Here is an 18942-nt window from a genome sequence, read left to right on the forward strand (position 1 = left end):
CTCCCACTTCCTCTGCCTAGGAAACTATTCTAAGTTAAGTTTGACATTGATATAAAGTTTCAACATTGCATCTAATCTGTGGGTTCCATCTTTGGATATCTAAGGATAGAGTTTTCAATGATGATGACATCCGTGCTGATACCAAGGTCCTTGTGTATGAGGCAGTCATCCTTCTGACACTTCTATATCACTTCAAATCTTGGACTACACATAGTGAGTGCCCTTGAGGTGGCGTCTAAGAACCAATTAGCGTCATTTGAGACAGATTCTCCACATCAGCGGAGAGGACAGGAGTATTAACATCAGCATCTTTGAAAGAGTCAATAGCACCAGCATTGAAGCCATGGTCATCCAAAACGAACTCCGCTGGGCTGGTCATGTCCTTAAGATGCCTGAGTTCTGTCCGCCAAAGCAAGCTATCTTTGCCCTGCACACAACAGGCACACAAATCAAGGGAGAAAAAGGAATCATTTTAAAGATGTCTGGAAAGCTTCCCTCAGGAAGTCAACACGCTTGTTCAGAAGAAACTATTGTGGAGGAATTTGGAGGATACAATTCTCTCAAAACACCAATCGGCAAGAGGAAGTATGGAAAAGGAACTGGAGAAAGGAATGCCAACAATCCACTTCCCAGAAACACCTGCCAAATGTGTGCCATCGGACCAGACTCCCAAGGACCCACAGAACCCATGATCAGTCACACAGAATATCCCGGGGGAACAATCATACTCGTTAGCGAGTGATTGCTGAAGACTAGTGTCAATATAAATTATCACATGCAGCCTTTTCGGAAGCTAAACGGGATGTCTTTTGCTCCTTGTTCAATTGTTTAACCATTTGCAAAGCTGCATTGTGATATGGAGCCAAAGTCAATTCTTTGCACTGCAAGTCCACACTGGTCTAGATGAATTGTTAACCTGACACCCAGTCCACCTCTCTTTTTCAATTCCTGTCCTCCAGCATTAATACTGATGGGGCAATAGACTGTGGGTTCCTGTATTTTATGCATTTTCCTAAGCTTTCTTATATTTTACAATGTCTTACCACTGTATGAAATTGTTGCAGTAGAACCAAGATTCCCTCTCCCTCCTTCTGACAGATCATTAACAGTTAGCAGAGCTTTACCATGAGTTTGCCAGAGGATCAATCAGTGGGTGCCTCAACATCTCTGATGTGAGAGGCAATCATAAGCTGCAGGTTGTAAGGAGCAGGAAATAGAATAGTAATTTATTGACACATGCATTTTCACAAAAATACAATGAGAAGTTTTATAAGTTGACATATCACAGCACCCAATTTAATCCCATAAGTCCCAGATAAGTAAATAAAAAAGTAAGAGTTCATCACATGGTTCCATGGTTTCGGGTCTGCTGAACAACTGGGCCAAAACTGCCACTGCTGAAACCTCTCTGACACCCAGAGGCGAGACCTCCACCGCAGGCCATTGGAGGACACAGAAGCCTCCTCTGAAGCAAGGATGAGTTCTCCAGGCCAGGATGAGACCTTTGTGCTGGAATAGACCTTAATACCCTGAAGCTGCTAAAGAAAACTTCCACACTGGGGCAAGGTCACCACATCAGGCCGATACCAACCCTCCTGGACAAGACACAGGGAAACCATCCTGTCAGATGCTAGGACTATACTATCATTCTGGGCTGCTGGAAGTCTCCAAGTTGCTGGGCCTGGGTCAGGAGAAGATATCTGCTGTCAAAGACGTTAAAAGGGATGGAATTCTTTTGTTTAAAAATAGCACTGGAAAAGGAAGTAAAGTAGAGAAGACGAGCTCCAGGTTCCTGCACTGAGGAGCCCTTATACTGCACTGCGATTCTACCATTGTCTTGGAATGTGGAAGCAATAAACGGCATAGACACCCGACATCAGTAACCCAGTAATCATTTATTTCTTATTTACAAATAGCTAACATGATAAAAAGTTTGTACACAAAGACCAATGATTGAAGAAAAGTCAAGGAAGACAAAGAATAAAACTCAATTATCTGGAAATTCAAACTGGGAGAAGATATGTGGATGATATTGAATCTGCTGAATCCTACAGGACCTGCACTGCATACCATCCCAACAAAGTGACTTGTTGCTAGAACCATTTCCAGCTGGGAAAGAGGGGTTTTGGAATAATATGGCATTTCCAGGAATCAGAAAAATGCTGGGACAGTTGTCACAAAATTCATTTTGTAATTTTTCTACTTAATTACACAGTAATTTTGCATTTAGATTGGCACAGTTTCCCAGTTGTTGAGGTCTTTGCTAATGGTCAGCAGTCCTTACTGGCAAACAAGGCTGCAAGAAGTTCAGGAGATGGAAATTTTTGGTACTTAGGGAGACGGATATTCTTTTTGCATTCCATAAGATGCATAAGTCGCCTTCTTATGGTTTCTCCTTCGTTGTGGCCTCATTGTACCCTGCCGTTCAGACAATATTCTGCAGCCTGGGTGGCAATAAATGAGCCTTTTGTTCTTTAATTGTCTGTCAGTCAGTGGCAGCATCTCTGCCCTTCCCCCTCCACCGCCACCCCCCCCCCCTCCCCCAGCTGTAGGTTAATGTAAATACACTGGACTATCAGGTAAAACCTGCTTATTGGATCAATCTTTCAGGACACAGGAGATAGCTATTTCCAGACACACTCCTTCAGAAATCACTAATAACTGCTTCATTAGGAAATCAACCTTCCCATGCTAAAGCAACCAAACTAAAAGAGAGCGCAACCCCGATTGTTAAAAGCAGACAGGCATCCAGAAATGGTAAATAAATATAGTTATGGCAGCTTTTAACTGCTTTAGAGTATTTCATTACATTAAAATGCGCTGCATTGTCAATTTGATCCCTTACAACATCTGGTAGTTGTGGCTAGCATCTGTTTGAATTGATCCAGTTTTGAGCAGTGCAGATGGTCCATATTATTGGAACATGTAGGACATTGGGGAACTGCATTCATCATCATTTCTACACGCCGAGATCCATCACCAAGAATGACAAAGTGACATGGGTGTGTCCTTTGCTGTCTTCTAGGCTCAGTATATTTACTGCTCTCCTGGTAAAGAACATCGAGCGCTCTATAGGACAGGCTGGAGGATTTTACTCAGAGAGGCACTGCCCCATGTTTGGTTTATTCACTCAAACATTTGTTATTGAGCTGTATCAAAGCCCAAACTCTGGCCTTCACACAAAAAAAAATGACTAGAATCAAGGGAGTGATGAGACACTTAAAATACCATTTCTAAAGGGTGGATTCCCTTAGCAGGAAAGGAAAGGCTACAGCACAGGCCAACTCACCAAATGAAATCAGGATAGCAAAGACCCCCAAGCATGTCAATGAGCATTATGGAAGAGCTGTGTGCTAGTTTTGGTGTGGAGAGAGGGAATAGGGCATGGAATGTGAGGGGTTCAGAGGAATATTTACAGGATTATAATGAAATATTGTTTCACTGTGGTTTGAGTGCAAGGCAGGACTTTGCCAGGACTGATTTGGATTGGGGGATCACAATGTCAACAGGCACCTGTAGAGTCACATACTCATGGAGATTTGGCGTTGAGTGTTTTCATTGGAGGAGAGGTGTTATTAACCATCAATATCCCAGCTGAAGAGATGATGCTTCACCAGCATGTCCTGGACTCCATCTTTTAGAGGCTTCTTCTCTTTGTCCTAAGCAGAAAAAAAAAGCTGTTGTGGTCAGATGGTATTGCTCAATTAAACAGAGCTTCTTCTTATTCAGTGTTCATGGTCTTTTCCCCAGTCATACTGCAACTAAGAAGAAACACAGAGATCATCCTTCTATAGCCACAACCACACAGAACATTGTAAGACTATTACTCCCACATTCACATTCCACAAGATACAAACTCTGCCCCACACACACCTCTCCCCTCTGAGGTATCACTATCCTGTTGAACTTCTCTATATACAGAAACCTCACTTAGGCCAACCCCATCAGCACCTTACACACATCCCAACTTCCCTCACATACAGACCATATCACATCATAAACATTGCACCCTTCGTAATTTCACTCCCTCCACCAGTGCATTCACACCCAAATAGAAACAGAAACATCACTATTACCGGATCCTTCCCCACCCTCCACTTCCATAAACACAGACAGAACCACTTGATTGCAAATGGCACACCCCCTCAACACACTGAACAGCCTCCAAACTGTGTTTATGCACATCGAGCAAGGGTCAAATGTCAGGCATACACTCCAATGAAGTGGGCACTGAACTTCCTGTCAGGCTTCAATGACCAGTGGAGTGGACACTGGAAAACTGTCAGCTTCTAATTTCCATTGATTCCCTATAAAGGTATATTGTCAAGAAAATAGATCCTGGGTACCCACAGAGATAAAATGTCGAATGAACTGTATGCTAGCTCACTGTGGTGATGTAAGGTCCAGTGGAATGGACACCAATTTACTGTAGCGAGGTAGGAACAGGAGTAGGTCATTCAGCCCATCAAGACAACTGTGTCAGTGCCTTTTGCATAGCCTATCTCCATAACCTTTATACCATTGATAATACAAATTTGTCAACCACTACTTTAAATATACTCAAAGACAGAGCTTCCACAGGCCCCTGCGATAGTAATTTTCAAATTTTAATGAGAAAATCTCTCATTGTTTGAAACTGTGAGGAATACAGGCCCAATTTTTCTTCATTGGGCAGCCCCACCATTCTGTGAACAAGTCAAGTGAACCTTTGTTACATTCCCACTATGGCAATAGGAAAGATGGTGGGGATAACCTGGTCCACAATTACCTTCCTGTCCTTCCTCCCTTACTGCCCCTTCTTCAACCTCTCCTGCTCACACCTCTAGGGACTGAGACCTGAACACCACTCTTCCAGTCTTCTGGCTGCTCTTAACAGGGCCAAGCACAGCCTATAAATTGCCTGCCCATCAACCCCAGAGCTCCTATTGTTGCAACTACGGCGAGATTTTCATAAAACTCCCTGTCCTCCCCATTCCAGTGTTAATATAAACTCCAGTCCATTGTTTTTATAACCCCCTTACCCAGTGCTTTTATGCCACCCCACAGTTCAGTAATATCATAACACCCTCCCAGTCCAGTGATCCTCTCTTTTTTAACACCTCGAGAGCCCAGTGTTTCATCAAAGTTTTACCTGCACATCCACTAATACATTTATTGTATCCGTTGCTCCCGATGAAGTTTCCTCTACACTGGGGAGACTGGGCGCCTCCTAGCAGAGCGCTTTAGCGAACATCTCCGGGACACCCGCACCAATCAACCTAACCGCCCCGTGGCCCAACCTTTCAACTCTCCCTCCCACTCTGCCAAGGACATGGAGGTCCTGGGCCTCCTTCACTGCCGCTCCCTCACCACCAGACGCCTGGAGGAAGAATGCCTCATCTTCCGCCTCGGAACACTTCAACCCCAGGGCATCAATGTGGACTTCAACAGTTTCCTCATTTCCCCTTCCCCCACCTCACCCTAGTTCCAAACTTCCAGCTCAGCACTGTCCCATGACTTGTCCGGACTTGTCCAACCTGCCTGTCTCCTTTTCCACCTATCCACTCCACCCTCTCTTCCCTGACCCATCACCTTCATCCCCTCCCCCACTCACCCATTATACTCTACGCTACTTTCTCCCCACCCCCACCCTCATCTAGCTTATCTCTCCACGCTTCAGGCTCACTGATGAAGGGCATTTGTCTGAAACGTCGATTTCGCTGCACTTTGGATGCTGCCTGAACTGCTGTGCTCTTCCAGCACCACTAATCCAGAATTTTATAAAACAACCCCCACCCAAGTTGTGTTTTTTTAAAATGCCTTCTGTCCAATAATCTTATTACACCCTCCCAGCCCAGTAATCTATAAACTACTCACCAACCAATTCAGTGATTTTATAAACTCCACCAACCAAGTCTAATTTGTTTTGATATAAATTCTCCCCAACCCCCAGCTTAGTGATTTTTACAACACCCCCCACATAGTGATTTCACAATCACAAACTGAGGATGACAAGGACAATAGCAGCAATTGCACAGTCCTTCCCATTTTTTCCCCTTCCTCCCATTTTCACACAGCATGAGCAGCTGACCAGCACCAAGCTGTTTGTCTGCACTCCACAGCTGGCAATCTAAGGCCAAACAGCAGTGCCTGGCCTCCCCTCCCCTCACTATTGGACATTGAGTTGCTTCGCCTGTGTGATAGTCGGTGTGCAACGGTCTCCTCACATTAAAAGTACTGTACAGGCACTTTCCACATCCTCAGGATGAAGTTTGGGACCCTTATGAACTGTCCCATCAGTGACAGACTGGAACGCCACACCGCCATCATTGCCTGGAACTCAGGCGCTATGTTATTGACATTGCTGCCGTAAGTGAAACCCATGGGGGGGGGCAAGGCTGAAGGAGAACACTGCATCCATAGTGTTGGTTTTGCTGTCAAAAATGAACTGCTGAATCAACTTAAAGACTCCCTTTGCAGAATAAGCGAATACCTCATGACAGTCCTAACCCCCCTTGCTGGGAACCAGTATGTCATGCGATTCTGCATATGCATCAGAGCTTGATGCAGAAGATGAGGACAAGAAGAAATTCTAATCCAGTTTTGACGAATCTCTCTCACGGGCCCCTGCTGCAGACAAACTAATCGTCCTCAACGAAAGTGGAGACCTTTGGGACGATGTAATCAGGAAAGAGAGAGTAGGGAAGCAAAACTCCGAAGGCATCCTTCTCCTGACCAAATGCTGTGAACACAATCTCCTCATTACTACCAGACTGTTTCACCAAAGGGACAAATACAAGACAATGTGGCAACACCTGAGATCCAGTCACTGGCATCTCCTTGACTATGTCATCATCAGAGTAAGGGATCGGAGAGGCAATGGCCTAGTGGCATTATCACTGGACTGTTAATCCAGAGACCCAGGTAATGCTCTGGGGATCCAGGTTCAAATCCCACCATGACAGATGGTGGAATTTGAATTCAATGAATAACTGAAATTAAGAGGCTAACAATGACCATGACTCCATTGTTGATTGTTGGAAAAACTTGTCTGGGTCACTAATGCCCTTCAGAGAAGGAAACTGCCATTCTAACCTGGTCTGGCCTACATGTGATTGCAGACCCACAGCCATATGGCTGACTCTCAACTGCACCCTGCCCAGCCAGCGATGCTCTCATCCTGTGAATTAATAAAAAATAAGTTCAAATTATCCACGTCGTGACGGAGATTTGACTGCTGTATGGACCATTGCCTGATTAGAGCCAGGATCAACATAAATATAGCTTCTCCACAGCAGCGACAACAGAAGCAATGCTGCAAAAAGTTCAAAGACCGGGAATAAATAGTGTCATACAACCAACTCCTCTCCACACACCTCGTGACCCTCAGTGACACTGAGTTGCGGGATTCCAACAGTCTCTGGTCCATCCCTAAGACTGATATAGCCAATGCCTGCAAAAATCCAGTCAGTCACTCAACCAGGAAACACCAAAACTGGTTTGATGAGAATGATCATGAGATCCAAGAATTATGAAACTGTGTAATTTCTGCGTGTAAAACAATAAATGCACTAGGAAGAGAAATGACAGATCTACAGGTGACTGATGGCAGAGGTCCAAATCCATATCGCTGACATAAACGAACAGGTAGTGGATGGAGAAAGCATTAGAGGCCCAATGAGTGGCCGACAACAATGACATACATGCAGGGTTTCTTCTGGGCTGTCAACACCAGCTATGGACCAAACCCTCAAGGCACACCCACTGCTGGTCAAGGACAGAGTGACTCTTATCAAAGATAAGCCATCAAAAACCCCAAAAAAGCTATCAAAAACCCCCCAAAAAAAGCCATCAAAAGTGAGGGGAGCACTTTAGAGACCTCCTCAATAGGGCTCTGTTGTTGATCCAAGCGCCCTTGAATGCATCCCATATCATACTACACACCACGAGCTCAGCAACACCCCAGGCTTACACAAAGTGGAGAAGGCCATCTGCCAACTTAAGAACAACAAGGCTGCTGGAGCAGACCATATCACTGCTGAGGCATTGAAGCAAGAGCAAAGAGCTCCTGTTGCAGCTCCACACCTTTGTCTGCCTTATCTGGAAGGAGAAGAGTATCCTGGCAGAGCTCCAAGACGACAGAGTCATGAGTATTTTCAAAAAAAGGGAACAGGTCTGACTGTGGTAACTACAGGGGAATCCCCTCGCTGTTAACCGTTGGAAAAAAGTCATCGTGAGGGTCCTACTCAAGCGTCTCCTATCTGTGGCTGAGGAACTCCTCCTCTGAACCACAGTGTGACTGCCTGCCACAAAGGGGCACAATCGACATGATTTTCATCACGCGATAGCTACAGGAGAAACGCAGAGAAAAGAACCTGCACATGGCCGCCTTCGACCTCACAAAGGCCTTTGACAGCATTAGTGGGGAAGAATAGAGCGTCCTTGGATCCATCACCGGCCCATTGCCCATTTGGAACAGTGCCAGGCAGGGCTGTGTCATTGCCCCAACACTGTTCTCGATCTACCTCGCTACAATGCTTCCCCTCATTACTGACAAGCTCCCTGCTGGAGTGGAGCTAACTTACACAAACTGCAGGAAATTATTAAACCTCCTTCGCCTTCAAACAAATCCAAAATCACTCCAATCAGTGTAATCGAACTGCAGGATGCAGATGATTCTTGGAGATGTGCAACCTCTGAGGACATACTCCAGACCACTGTCAGCACCTTTACAGAGGCATGTGAGGGTATAGGTCTCCCTCTGAATATCCACAAGACCAACGTCCTCCATCAACCCATTTATCCCTACTCTATTTTCTGTTGAACAGCCCAATTATTAATTCATTCCAGTAGACTATCTCCTATCCCATATACTTTAATTTTGCTTCCCAACTTGTTATCAAAAGCTTTCTGAAAGTTTAAATATACTTCATCCATCAACTTTCGTTTCTTGATTTTGTTAGAAACATTTTCAAAAAAATTTCAAGTTTCTCAAATATGATTCGCCCCTTGCAAAATCCATGCTGACTACCCCAGATTATTTTTATCCAACTATCCATTTATCAAGTCCTTATTGAAAGATTCTTGCATTTTCTGTATTACTGATATCAGGCTGACAAATCTAAAATTCCCTGTTTTCTCCCCTTGCTCCTTGATCTTGAGGGCATTAGCAATGAGGAAAAGTTAAAAAGACGGAAGCTGAGAGGACACTTGAGAGGTCTATGCAATTATGAGGGGCACAGATAGGGAAGATAGTCAGAGGCTTTTTCCCAGGGTTGAAGTTTCAATTACAAGGGGGCAAAGGTTCAAGGTGAGAGGAGGAAAGTTTCAGGGAATGTGCAAGGGATGTCTTTCACGCAAAGAGTAGTAGGAGCCTGGAATGCCACTGTCAGAAGATGTGGTGGAAGCAGGCACATGGGTGACATTTAACAGGCATCTGGATAGTTACATGAATAGGGAGGGAATAAAGGGATACAGACCAAATAAAGGAAGAAAGCTTGTTTTTTACTTTAGTTAAGGCATGATGATTGGCACAGGCTTGGAGGGCTGAAGGGCCTGTTCCTACGCAGTACTTCTCTTTTGCTCTTTGTAAAACAATGGGTGACATTTACAAGCATCCAATCTTCAGAAACCATTCCAGAATCTATGGTATTTTGGAAAATTATTACCAATGCATGCCTGTAGCCATCTCTTTCAACATTCCGGTATGTAGACCATCAAGTCCCAGGAATATCTGACCATCCAGCTCCACTAATTTCACCAGTAGCGGAATGTATTCAGGTAAAGTGACCTTTAGTTTTGTATCTTTGGTATTATTCTGTATTTGAGACAGACCTGGTACCTTCCCTTTGTTTCTTACCTCACTTGTAGCTTTTTGTACTCCCGCTACCAGCTTAACTGCCTTCCAAATTCCTATCCACTTGACAAGCAAGTTTAAGCAAACCACAATAGCACTAGCAAATCCTTCTGTGAGGATATTAATCCCAGCCCAATAAAATGTAATCTGTCCAATTTATACAGAGACCCATCTGCTCCTGAACTGGTCCCAGTGCCTCAGAATTCGGATGGCTTCCATCCAACACCAGCTCTCTAGCCATGTGCTCAATTAATCAATCCTCCTGCTCTTATGATCATTAGCACATGGCGCTGGGAGTAATCCCATGATAACTGCTTTTTAATTTCCTTCCATATCTCCCTGAATGCTGCTTTCAGGACCTCATTCCTTATTGTAATGTCTAATGAAGTGGACAATGGCTCAATGTAAGGTGTAATATCCAGTGGAGTGGACACTTGCATATTGTAGAGATGTACTGTCAAGTGGAGAGGATGGAGTATCTTCAGGGGTGTAATGCCTAGTGGAATGGGTACGGGCTCATTGTCTGGGTGCAACCTCCATGGGATTGAAACATAGCACCTTCAACATGGTTTGTTCTTTACCTCTTTCCTAATGGGCAGTTCCCAATCCGGAGAAAGGCTGAATGCAAACCTGGATAAAACCCTGTAACACAGAATGAGAGAATTCATTTACCATAGATATTATACCATAGAACAAGAGACATGCTGCTAGTGACGTGAGTGAGTGCTAAAACATTGAAGAAAATGTAATCACAGTGAAAGTGTAATTCTCTTTATTAATCAAGTTCTCTAATGTCAGGGCACGCTCACTAAACATTTTCCAGATATGTTCCAACACCAATGCCACAGATACTCATCATATGGGCCCACTGATAAACTCTGTAGTAAAGCCAGCAACAGATAGAGGGGAATTTTCTTTACTTGCTCATAGATGTTGGTATGGCTAGGTCAGCATTTATTGCCCAACCTTAAATGCCCATAGGGTAGATAAACAGTTAACCACATTGCTGTGGGTCTAGAGTCATGTATAGTTCAGACTGGGTAAGGTCAGTAGATTTTCTTCCCTAAAAAAAATTGTGTTTTTACGACAATTGGATGGCCACAATATTTATTTTATTCCAGATTTTTGTTGAATTCAAATTCAACTATTTGCCATAATGTGATACAAGCCACATTCCCAGACCATAAGCCTAGGCTTCTGACATTTTCACTACACCACACAGCTTCTCCATTTGACTGGTACAGGTGATGAGTATCAAGCATAATCCCCTCCTGGATGAGGTGGGGAGAATGGCAGAGGGGGCATCTTTTGTGAAGTGGAATTGGGTACATTAATGGTAGGTGTCATTGCAAACTTTCAGGAACAAGACATTAGCATGGACTCCCAGAGAAGCAACAATAAGACAAAAGAAACTGACTTCAGTTAAAAGAAGTGATTAACAATACAGGAACTATTCCTGCACAGCAACATCATTCAGACCACTTTCTCACCTCAATTCACACTTGATTTGGACCCAGCCAGGACTGCGGAGGAACGACCATGGCTGATACCATTTCTCCACTGTCTGTATACTTGAACAGAGAACCTCCAGCCATAGTGGCAGAACCTGCTCACTGTAAGGAGCATCGAAGAATAGTATTCATGACAAGCACAATGCAATCCAAAATAATGATAACACACATTACTAATGTCACAAACCTAAGAGCAATGAATAAAAGGAATACAATGAGCACTTTGGGCAGAGAGGGTGGCAGTGAGAAGTGACTGAGGAGGGTTCTGGGAGAAGCCGGTTTGCTCACCATGACTCAAAAAGGAATTGTGGAAGAATCTTCAGACAAGGTCCTGACTGCATTAGGAATTCAAAAATGATTTGCTGCACAGTAGGGCTCCTGACTGGTGAATATTAATCAGGTGACTTTCTTTCCTCACATTTAATTCAGAGCCTTAGAATAGTGGAAATAGTGGACTGTAGTGCAGGGTAGAGTACATGATTGTTTTATGGTGGATAATGTATTTAGAAAGCCTCTTAGTTGGTAAGCAACAACTGTATATTTAAGTAACTAGATAAGATTTATTCATTTACTTATTTAATTTCTAACTGAGTAGTCACTAGAGGGTTAGAAATGGCAATTCATTGGGTTGTATGCTTCTCCTGCAAGATGTGGGAGATCAAGGACCTCTCGAACGGCCATGTGGATTGGTTGGATCAGCAGATGCACACACCTAGGAGCATGCAGCTGGTGGAAAGCATCATAGATAGAAATTTCAGGGATGAGGTCACAACCAAAGTTGAGGCAGATAGATGGGTGAACACCAGCAAGGGTAGGCAGTCAGTGCATGAGACCCCTGTACCAAACCCCCTCTCAAACAAGTATGTCATTTTGGATACTGCTGGGTGGGTGGGAAATTGGCTTGTTAGGGGATGATGTCACCAATAGTTAAAACAGTGGCACCACAGCTGGTTCTGTTGTAAAGCAGGGAGGGTCAAAGTGCAGGTAAGTGCTGCAATCAGAGACTCTATAGTCAGGGCACAGGTATGCATTTCTGTTGCTGTAAGTGGGACTCCAGCCTGTGCTGTCTCCCTGGTGCCAGGGTCAAGGACATCTCTGAGCAGACACAAGACATTCTGAAAGAGGAGGGTAAACAGCCAGAGTTGTGGTCCACATTGGAACTTGTTCAAGGTTAGCATCCTTGAAAGAGGCTTCGCAGTATGGTTTTCAGTAACTAGGAGACAGTGAGGAATGATGAAGGATTCTGCCCAAAATGTCAACTCGCTTGCTCCTCACACACTGCCTGACCTACTGTGCTTTATCCAGCACCACACCTCATTGACTCTGACCTCTCTAGCATCTGCAATCCTCATTATCTCCTAAAGAGTACTACTGGCCAACTGAAACTGAGAGTGGGGATATTGTCAGTGACCACGAGGCAAATATGATGAACAATTATTTTGCTTTAGTATTTACAACAGAAAAGGAGGATAGCTTATTAAAAGTCTCAGAGGATCAGGGACAGCACCTAAGTAAAATTAGTTTAACTAAATTAGATTAGATTAGATTACTTAGTATGGAAACAGGCCCTTCGGCCCAACATGTCCACACCGAACCGCCGAAGCACAACCCACCCAGACCCATTCCCCTACCCCAAACACTACGGGCAATTTAGCATGGCCAATTCACTTAACCTGCACATTTTTGGATTGTGGGAGGAAACCGGAGCACCCAGAGGAAACCCATGTGGGCATGGGGAGAATGTGCAACCTCCACACAGAGTCGCCTGAGGCGGGAATCATCAATAATGGAGAAATTAATGGAACTGAAGAGAGACATATTCCCAGCACCTGATGGTTTCCATCCTCAGTGTTAAAAATGGTAAGACAGTACACTGCTGATGCCCTAACCCTAATCTTTCAGAGTTCCCTGAATTCAGGAGTTGTGCCTCTGGACTGCTCATGTCACTCTGCTCTTTCAGAAAGGTAACAAAGGGAAACCAGGAAATTACAAACTAGCTAGCCTAACATCTGTGATGGGGAAATTGTTAGACACTATAATCAACGATAGGGTAACTGAACACCTTGAAAAATTTCAATCAGTCAGGGAGATTCAGCATGGATTCATGAAGGGTCATGTCTGACAAACCTCAGTTGTTTGAAGAGGTGGCAAAGGTAGTGGGCAGTGGTAAGTCTGAGGATGTGGCTTATGTGGACTTCCAGAAGGCTTTTGATTATGTCCCATATAAAAGACTGGTGGAAGAGCTAGGTGGAAGCCCATGGAATTGAAGCAAATTACTGACATGGATCAGAAATTTGTTGAGTGGCATAAAACAGGGAATTGGAAGAATGGGTAAGTAGTTAAATTGGCAGGATGTGACTGGTGTGATCCCACAGGGATCTGTGTTGGAGCCTCAATTATTCACAGTATTCATTAACGACTTAGATAGGTGTTATAACAAGTTAAAAATTGAAATTTGCTGACAATTCAAAATTAGGCAGGATTGTACTCAGTGTTGACAGCAGCATAAAATTACAACATGACATTGACAGATTAGTGAATGAGCAAAGTAGTGGCAGATGGATTTTAATATAAGCATATGGGAGATTATTGAGTTTAGACTGAGAAAGAACAGATCAGGGTATTTTTTAAAAGGCATAAAAATAAATATAGTGAATATCTAAAGAGATTTCGGAATCAAGTGCATAGCTTTTTAATCTCCCACAAGCAAGTGCAGAAAATAGTCAAGAAGGCTAATCTAAATGCTGGCCTTTGTATCTAAAGGGCTAGAGTATGGGGATCCAGGTGTTATGCTGCAGTTATACAAAACCCAGGTTAGACTCTACGGAGAGTACTGAAAGTAATGCTGGGCACCATACACTCGGAAGGATGTTTTGACCCTGGAGGGAATTCAGCATAGGTTTATGAGGATGACACCTATACTTTAGAGGTTAAGTTACAAGGGAGGGATTAGACAAATTAGGACTTTCCTCTCCAGAACAGAAGAGTAAGTGGTGACCTAATCGAGGTCTTTGGGATACGAAGAGGGAACATCAGCGTAAATAAGGATAAACTAATTCCACTGATTGAGATTCTAGAACTAGGGCATAGTCGAAGAATTAGCGTCAGGCCATTCAGGGGAGATGTTAGAAAACACTTCTACATGCTAAAGAGTAGTGGACATTTGGAACTCTCTTCTTTAAATGATGGTCAATGCTAATTCAATTGTTAGATTTAAATCTGAGATAGACAATTTTATTAAGCAAGGGTATTAAGGGATATGGGTCCAAGGCAGGCATATGGGGTTAGGCACAGATCAGCCACTGAATGGCAGAGCAGGCTCAATGGGCTGAATGGTGTACTCCAATTCCTGTCATCCTCTAAGAAAGTCAGGGTGCTGCACACAGCAATAGTACTCTGAACACAGGAAGGCAGGGATGATGGAAACTGAGTTCCACAGATTGGAGCATTAATCCAAGAGTAACTTTAGATAACAGACAAAAGAAATGAAAGACAAGCCATCTCCAAATAAAGCTCTCTTGTACATTTGTTAAAAAGCTACAAAACAATATCACTCACTGAAGGGGCAGGGTACTGGAATTACTGTCACTGCAATTATCGGAACAGATGCAAACCGACCATAAGATGTAAGAGCAAAAGTAAGCCATTCACAGCCCATCTGTACTGCTATTTAACAAAAGCATGCCTGATGTGATAATGCACTTTCTCCCCATGATTTTCAATTCCCTTGCAGATTAGAAATCTGTCCATCTCAGCCTTGAATATACTTAGTGACTCAGCCTTTACAGTGAATAATTCCAGATTCACCATTATCTAAGAGAAGAAATTCTTCCTCATTTCTGCTTTAAATAAACAACCACTTGTTATGAGATTATGCCTTCTGATCCTGGACTCTTCCATAAGGGGAAACAAGATCGATGCACTGACCCTGTCAAGTCCCTTAAGGATCTTGCATGTTTCAGTAAGGTTGCCTCTCATTCTCCTGAGTTCCAACAAGTGTTAGGACAAAAACAAAATGAAGGCAGAAGCACGGAGGCATCACTGCACTCTCATAGGTGCTGGACACTCAGTTAAAACATTAAAAAGGTGGTGTGGTGGCTCAATGGTTAGCACTACTGCTTAGCAGTGCCAGGGACCAGGGCTCAATTCCAGCCATGGACTTCTGTCTGTGTGGAGTTTGCACAATGTCTGCTCAAGTTTCCTCCAGGTGCTCTGGTTTCCTCCCACAGTCCAAACATGTGCAGGTTAGGGTGGATTGCACATGCTAAATTGCCATAATGTCCAGGGATGTGTAGATTAGGTGGATTAGCCATGAGAAATGCGGGGTTACAGGGATAGAGAAGAGAGATGCTCTTCGGAGAGTTGGTGAGGAATTGTTGGGCCATATGGTCTGTTTCCACACCATAGGGATTTTGTAAAACTGAGGCCCTATTTGCTTGTGCAGGAAACATCCTATGCCACTACTGATCCTGGCTACTAGCTAATCTTTCATCAATATCAGTAAAATATATTATAGAGTCAATGAAACCCTACACAGTGTGCAGATTCAGTTCTAGTCTCTGTCAACCCTCCAAAGACATTCTACCAGACCCTCATTCCTATCCCTTTTACTTTACATTTACCATGGCCAATCTATCTAACCTGCATATCACTGGACACGAACAGGCAATTTAGCACTGCCAATCCACCTAATCTGCATATTTTTGAATGGTAGAAAGAAACTACAGCTCCTGGCGGAAACCTATGCTGACAGGGAAAATGTGCAAACCTTACGCAGTCACCCAAGGCTGGAATCGAACCTAGGTCCCTCATGCTGTGATGCAGCAGTGCTAACCAGGTTTCATCACAGTGCCATTTTTGAAATATTATAGTTTGCAAACTGGCTGTTACTGACTCAAAGGTAGAAGACAGAGGGTGATGGTGGAAGGTTGTTTTTCAGACTGGAGGTCTGTGACCAGTGGAGTGCCACAAGGATCGGTGCTGGGTCGACTACTTTTCATCATTTATATCAATGACTTTGGATGTGAATATCGGAGGTATAGCTCGTAGGTTGGCAGATGACACCAAAATTGGAGGGGTAGTGGACAGCAAAGAAGATTACCTCAGAGTACAACAGGATCTTGATCAGATGGGCTGAAGAATGGCAGAGGGGGAATAATTTAGATAAATGTGAGGTGCTGCATTTTGGAAAAGCAAATCATAGCAGGACTCATAACTTAATGATAAAATCCTAAGGAGTGTTGCTGAACAAAGAGACCTTGGAGTGCAGGTTCATAGTTCCTTGAAAGTAGAATCACAGGTAGATAGGATAGTGAAGGCGGCGTTTGGTATGCTTTCATTTTTGGACAGAGTATTGGGTACAGGAGTTGGGAGGTCATGTTGCGGCTGTACAGGACATTGGTTAGGCCACTTTTGGAATATTGCATATAATTCTGGTCTCCTTCCTATCGGAAGGATGTTGTGAAACTTGAAGGGGTTCAGAAAAGATTTACAAGGATTTTGCCAGGGTTGGAGGATTTGAGCTTTAGACAGGCTGATAGGCTGGGGCTGTTTTCCCTGGAGCGTCGGAGGTTAAGGGGTGACCTTTAGAGGTTTATAAAATCATGAGGGGCATGGTTAGGATAAATAGACAAAGTATTTTCCCTGGGGTAGGGAACTCCAGAACTAGAAAGCATAGGTTTAGGGTGAGAGGGGAAAGATATAAAAAGGACCTAAGTTGCAACTTTTTCACACAGAGGGTGGTGTGTACACGGAATGAACTGCCAGAGAAAGTGGAGGAGGCCTGGTACGATTATAGCATTTAAAAGGCATCTGGATGGGCAAATGAATAGGAAGGGTTAAGTGGGAGATGGGCCAAGTGCTGGCAAATGGGACTAGATTAGGTTAGGATATCTGCTCAGCATGGACAAGTTGGACTGAAGAGTCTGTTTCAGTGCTGTACATCTCTGTGACTCAATGATTCTACAGCTGAGCGATAATGTACTCTCAGTGATAATGTTCTCTCAATGATGATTACTTACATCTAAATGGCCTCAGACTTTCCGTGATGATAACATGTGGCCTTAAATGGATGGTGCAATTGACATATTGTTACCTCAGCATCAGAATATAATATTCATCTTGGTCACACAAGGAATCCTCAGATTTAATGGCAATAACTAAATGTGCTTATGGGGCATGCCACACTAGTCTGATCTCATTTTTAAAGCCTAACAGCAATTCTATTTTTTGATTAATTTCCTACAACCAGAATTTCCTCATCTCCTTAAATTTGTTTTCCAATTGAACTGTTTCTTGCAGCCTATTTATAGGATCTAGTTTATTGATGTTCCTTGATAACTTACATTCCAAAATACATTTGCCCAACTTTTTGTTGAGTCTGAATATCTTATTTAGGTTGGAACTCCAAGCTGATACACCCAACCCTGATCCATGCACTCATCAACATTTGGACACAAAGGCATAGCACTGAAGATAATCACGTACTTTAGTCCCACACACACCAGTGACCGAAATTTCACATCCATCTGTGCATGTGCAGCATCGTGACTCATGTTCACTGACTGGACAGCCTGAAAGAAGGGAAACCGAATTTAGTATAAAGACAAGATGTTGGAGATACTCAGCAGATCTGGCATCATCTGTGAAGACAGAAAGATAGTATACTACCTTAGGAATATAAGACAGGAGTATGCCATTCAGACCCTTCAGCCTGTTCCACCATTCAATGAGATCATGGCTCATCATAGCTCATATTCCTTAATATCTTTACTTGACATTTAAAATTAATGGGCAGCACAGTGGCTCAGTGGTTAGCACTGCTGCCTCACAGTGCCAGGAACCTGGGTTCGCTTCCAGCTTCGGGCGACTGCCTGCATGAAATGTGCTCATTCTCCCTTGTGTGTGTGGGTTTCCTCCGGGTGCTCCAGTTTTCTCCCACAATCCAAAGATATGCAGGTTAGTGTGGATTGGCCATGCTAAACTGCCCATAGTGTTCAGGTATGTGTAGGTTAGGTGCATTAGGCAGGGATAATAACCCAACAAAAACTTTCCCTGCACTTGTAGCCATTGATACAACTGAATGGCTTGCCAGGTCATTTCAGAGGGGAATTGAGAGTCAACCACATTGCTGTGCATCTGGAATCAAATGTACACCTGACCAGGGGAGAACTGCAGATTTCCTTCACTGAAGGACATTCGTGTATTAGAGAATTGGGCAGCACGGTGGCACAGTGGTTAGCACTGCTGCCTCACAGTGCCAGAGACCTGGGTTCAATTCCCGACTCAGGCGATTGACTGTGTGGAGTTTGCACGTTCTCCCCGTGTCTGCGTGGGTTTCCTCCGGGTGCTCCGGTTTCCTCCCACAGTTCAAAGTTGTGCAGGTTAGGTGAATTGGCCAGGATAAATTGCCCGTAGTGTTCGGTAAAGGGGTATGGGTGGGTTGTGCTTCGGCGGGTCGGTGTGGACTTGTTGGGCCGAAGGGCCTGTTTCCACACTGTAAGTAATCTAATTAGGAGGGACTCACTGCAATTAAGTTAATAGTTACTCAGGAAAAGTTATACAATTAAAAACTGAACTTAATTCCTGGTTAAGTAT

General features: G+C 43.8%; 1 protein-coding gene across 2 annotated transcripts in view; it reads right to left on the reverse strand.

The window, feature by feature from the left end:
- Window positions 1–1876: 1876 nt before the first annotated feature.
- sgsm3 (small G protein signaling modulator 3) overlaps window positions 1877–18942 on the reverse strand; it is a 184173-nt gene continuing 167107 nt past the window's right edge. For both annotated transcript variants that reach the window (XM_060849368.1, XM_060849367.1), the window contains 4 exons: window positions 17833–17918; window positions 11326–11448; window positions 10417–10477; window positions 1877–3659 (listed from right to left, as the gene is read on the reverse strand). In XM_060849368.1, coding sequence (XP_060705351.1) covers window positions 3576–3659; window positions 10417–10477; window positions 11326–11448; window positions 17833–17918 — 354 coding nt within the window. In that variant the 3' untranslated portion in view covers window positions 1877–3575. The remainder of the gene's footprint in view (window positions 3660–10416; window positions 10478–11325; window positions 11449–17832; window positions 17919–18942) is intronic.

This window comes from Hemiscyllium ocellatum, chromosome 33 (genome assembly GCF_020745735.1).
Source record: "Hemiscyllium ocellatum isolate sHemOce1 chromosome 33, sHemOce1.pat.X.cur, whole genome shotgun sequence".
Lineage (NCBI taxonomy): Eukaryota > Metazoa > Chordata > Chondrichthyes > Orectolobiformes > Hemiscylliidae > Hemiscyllium > Hemiscyllium ocellatum.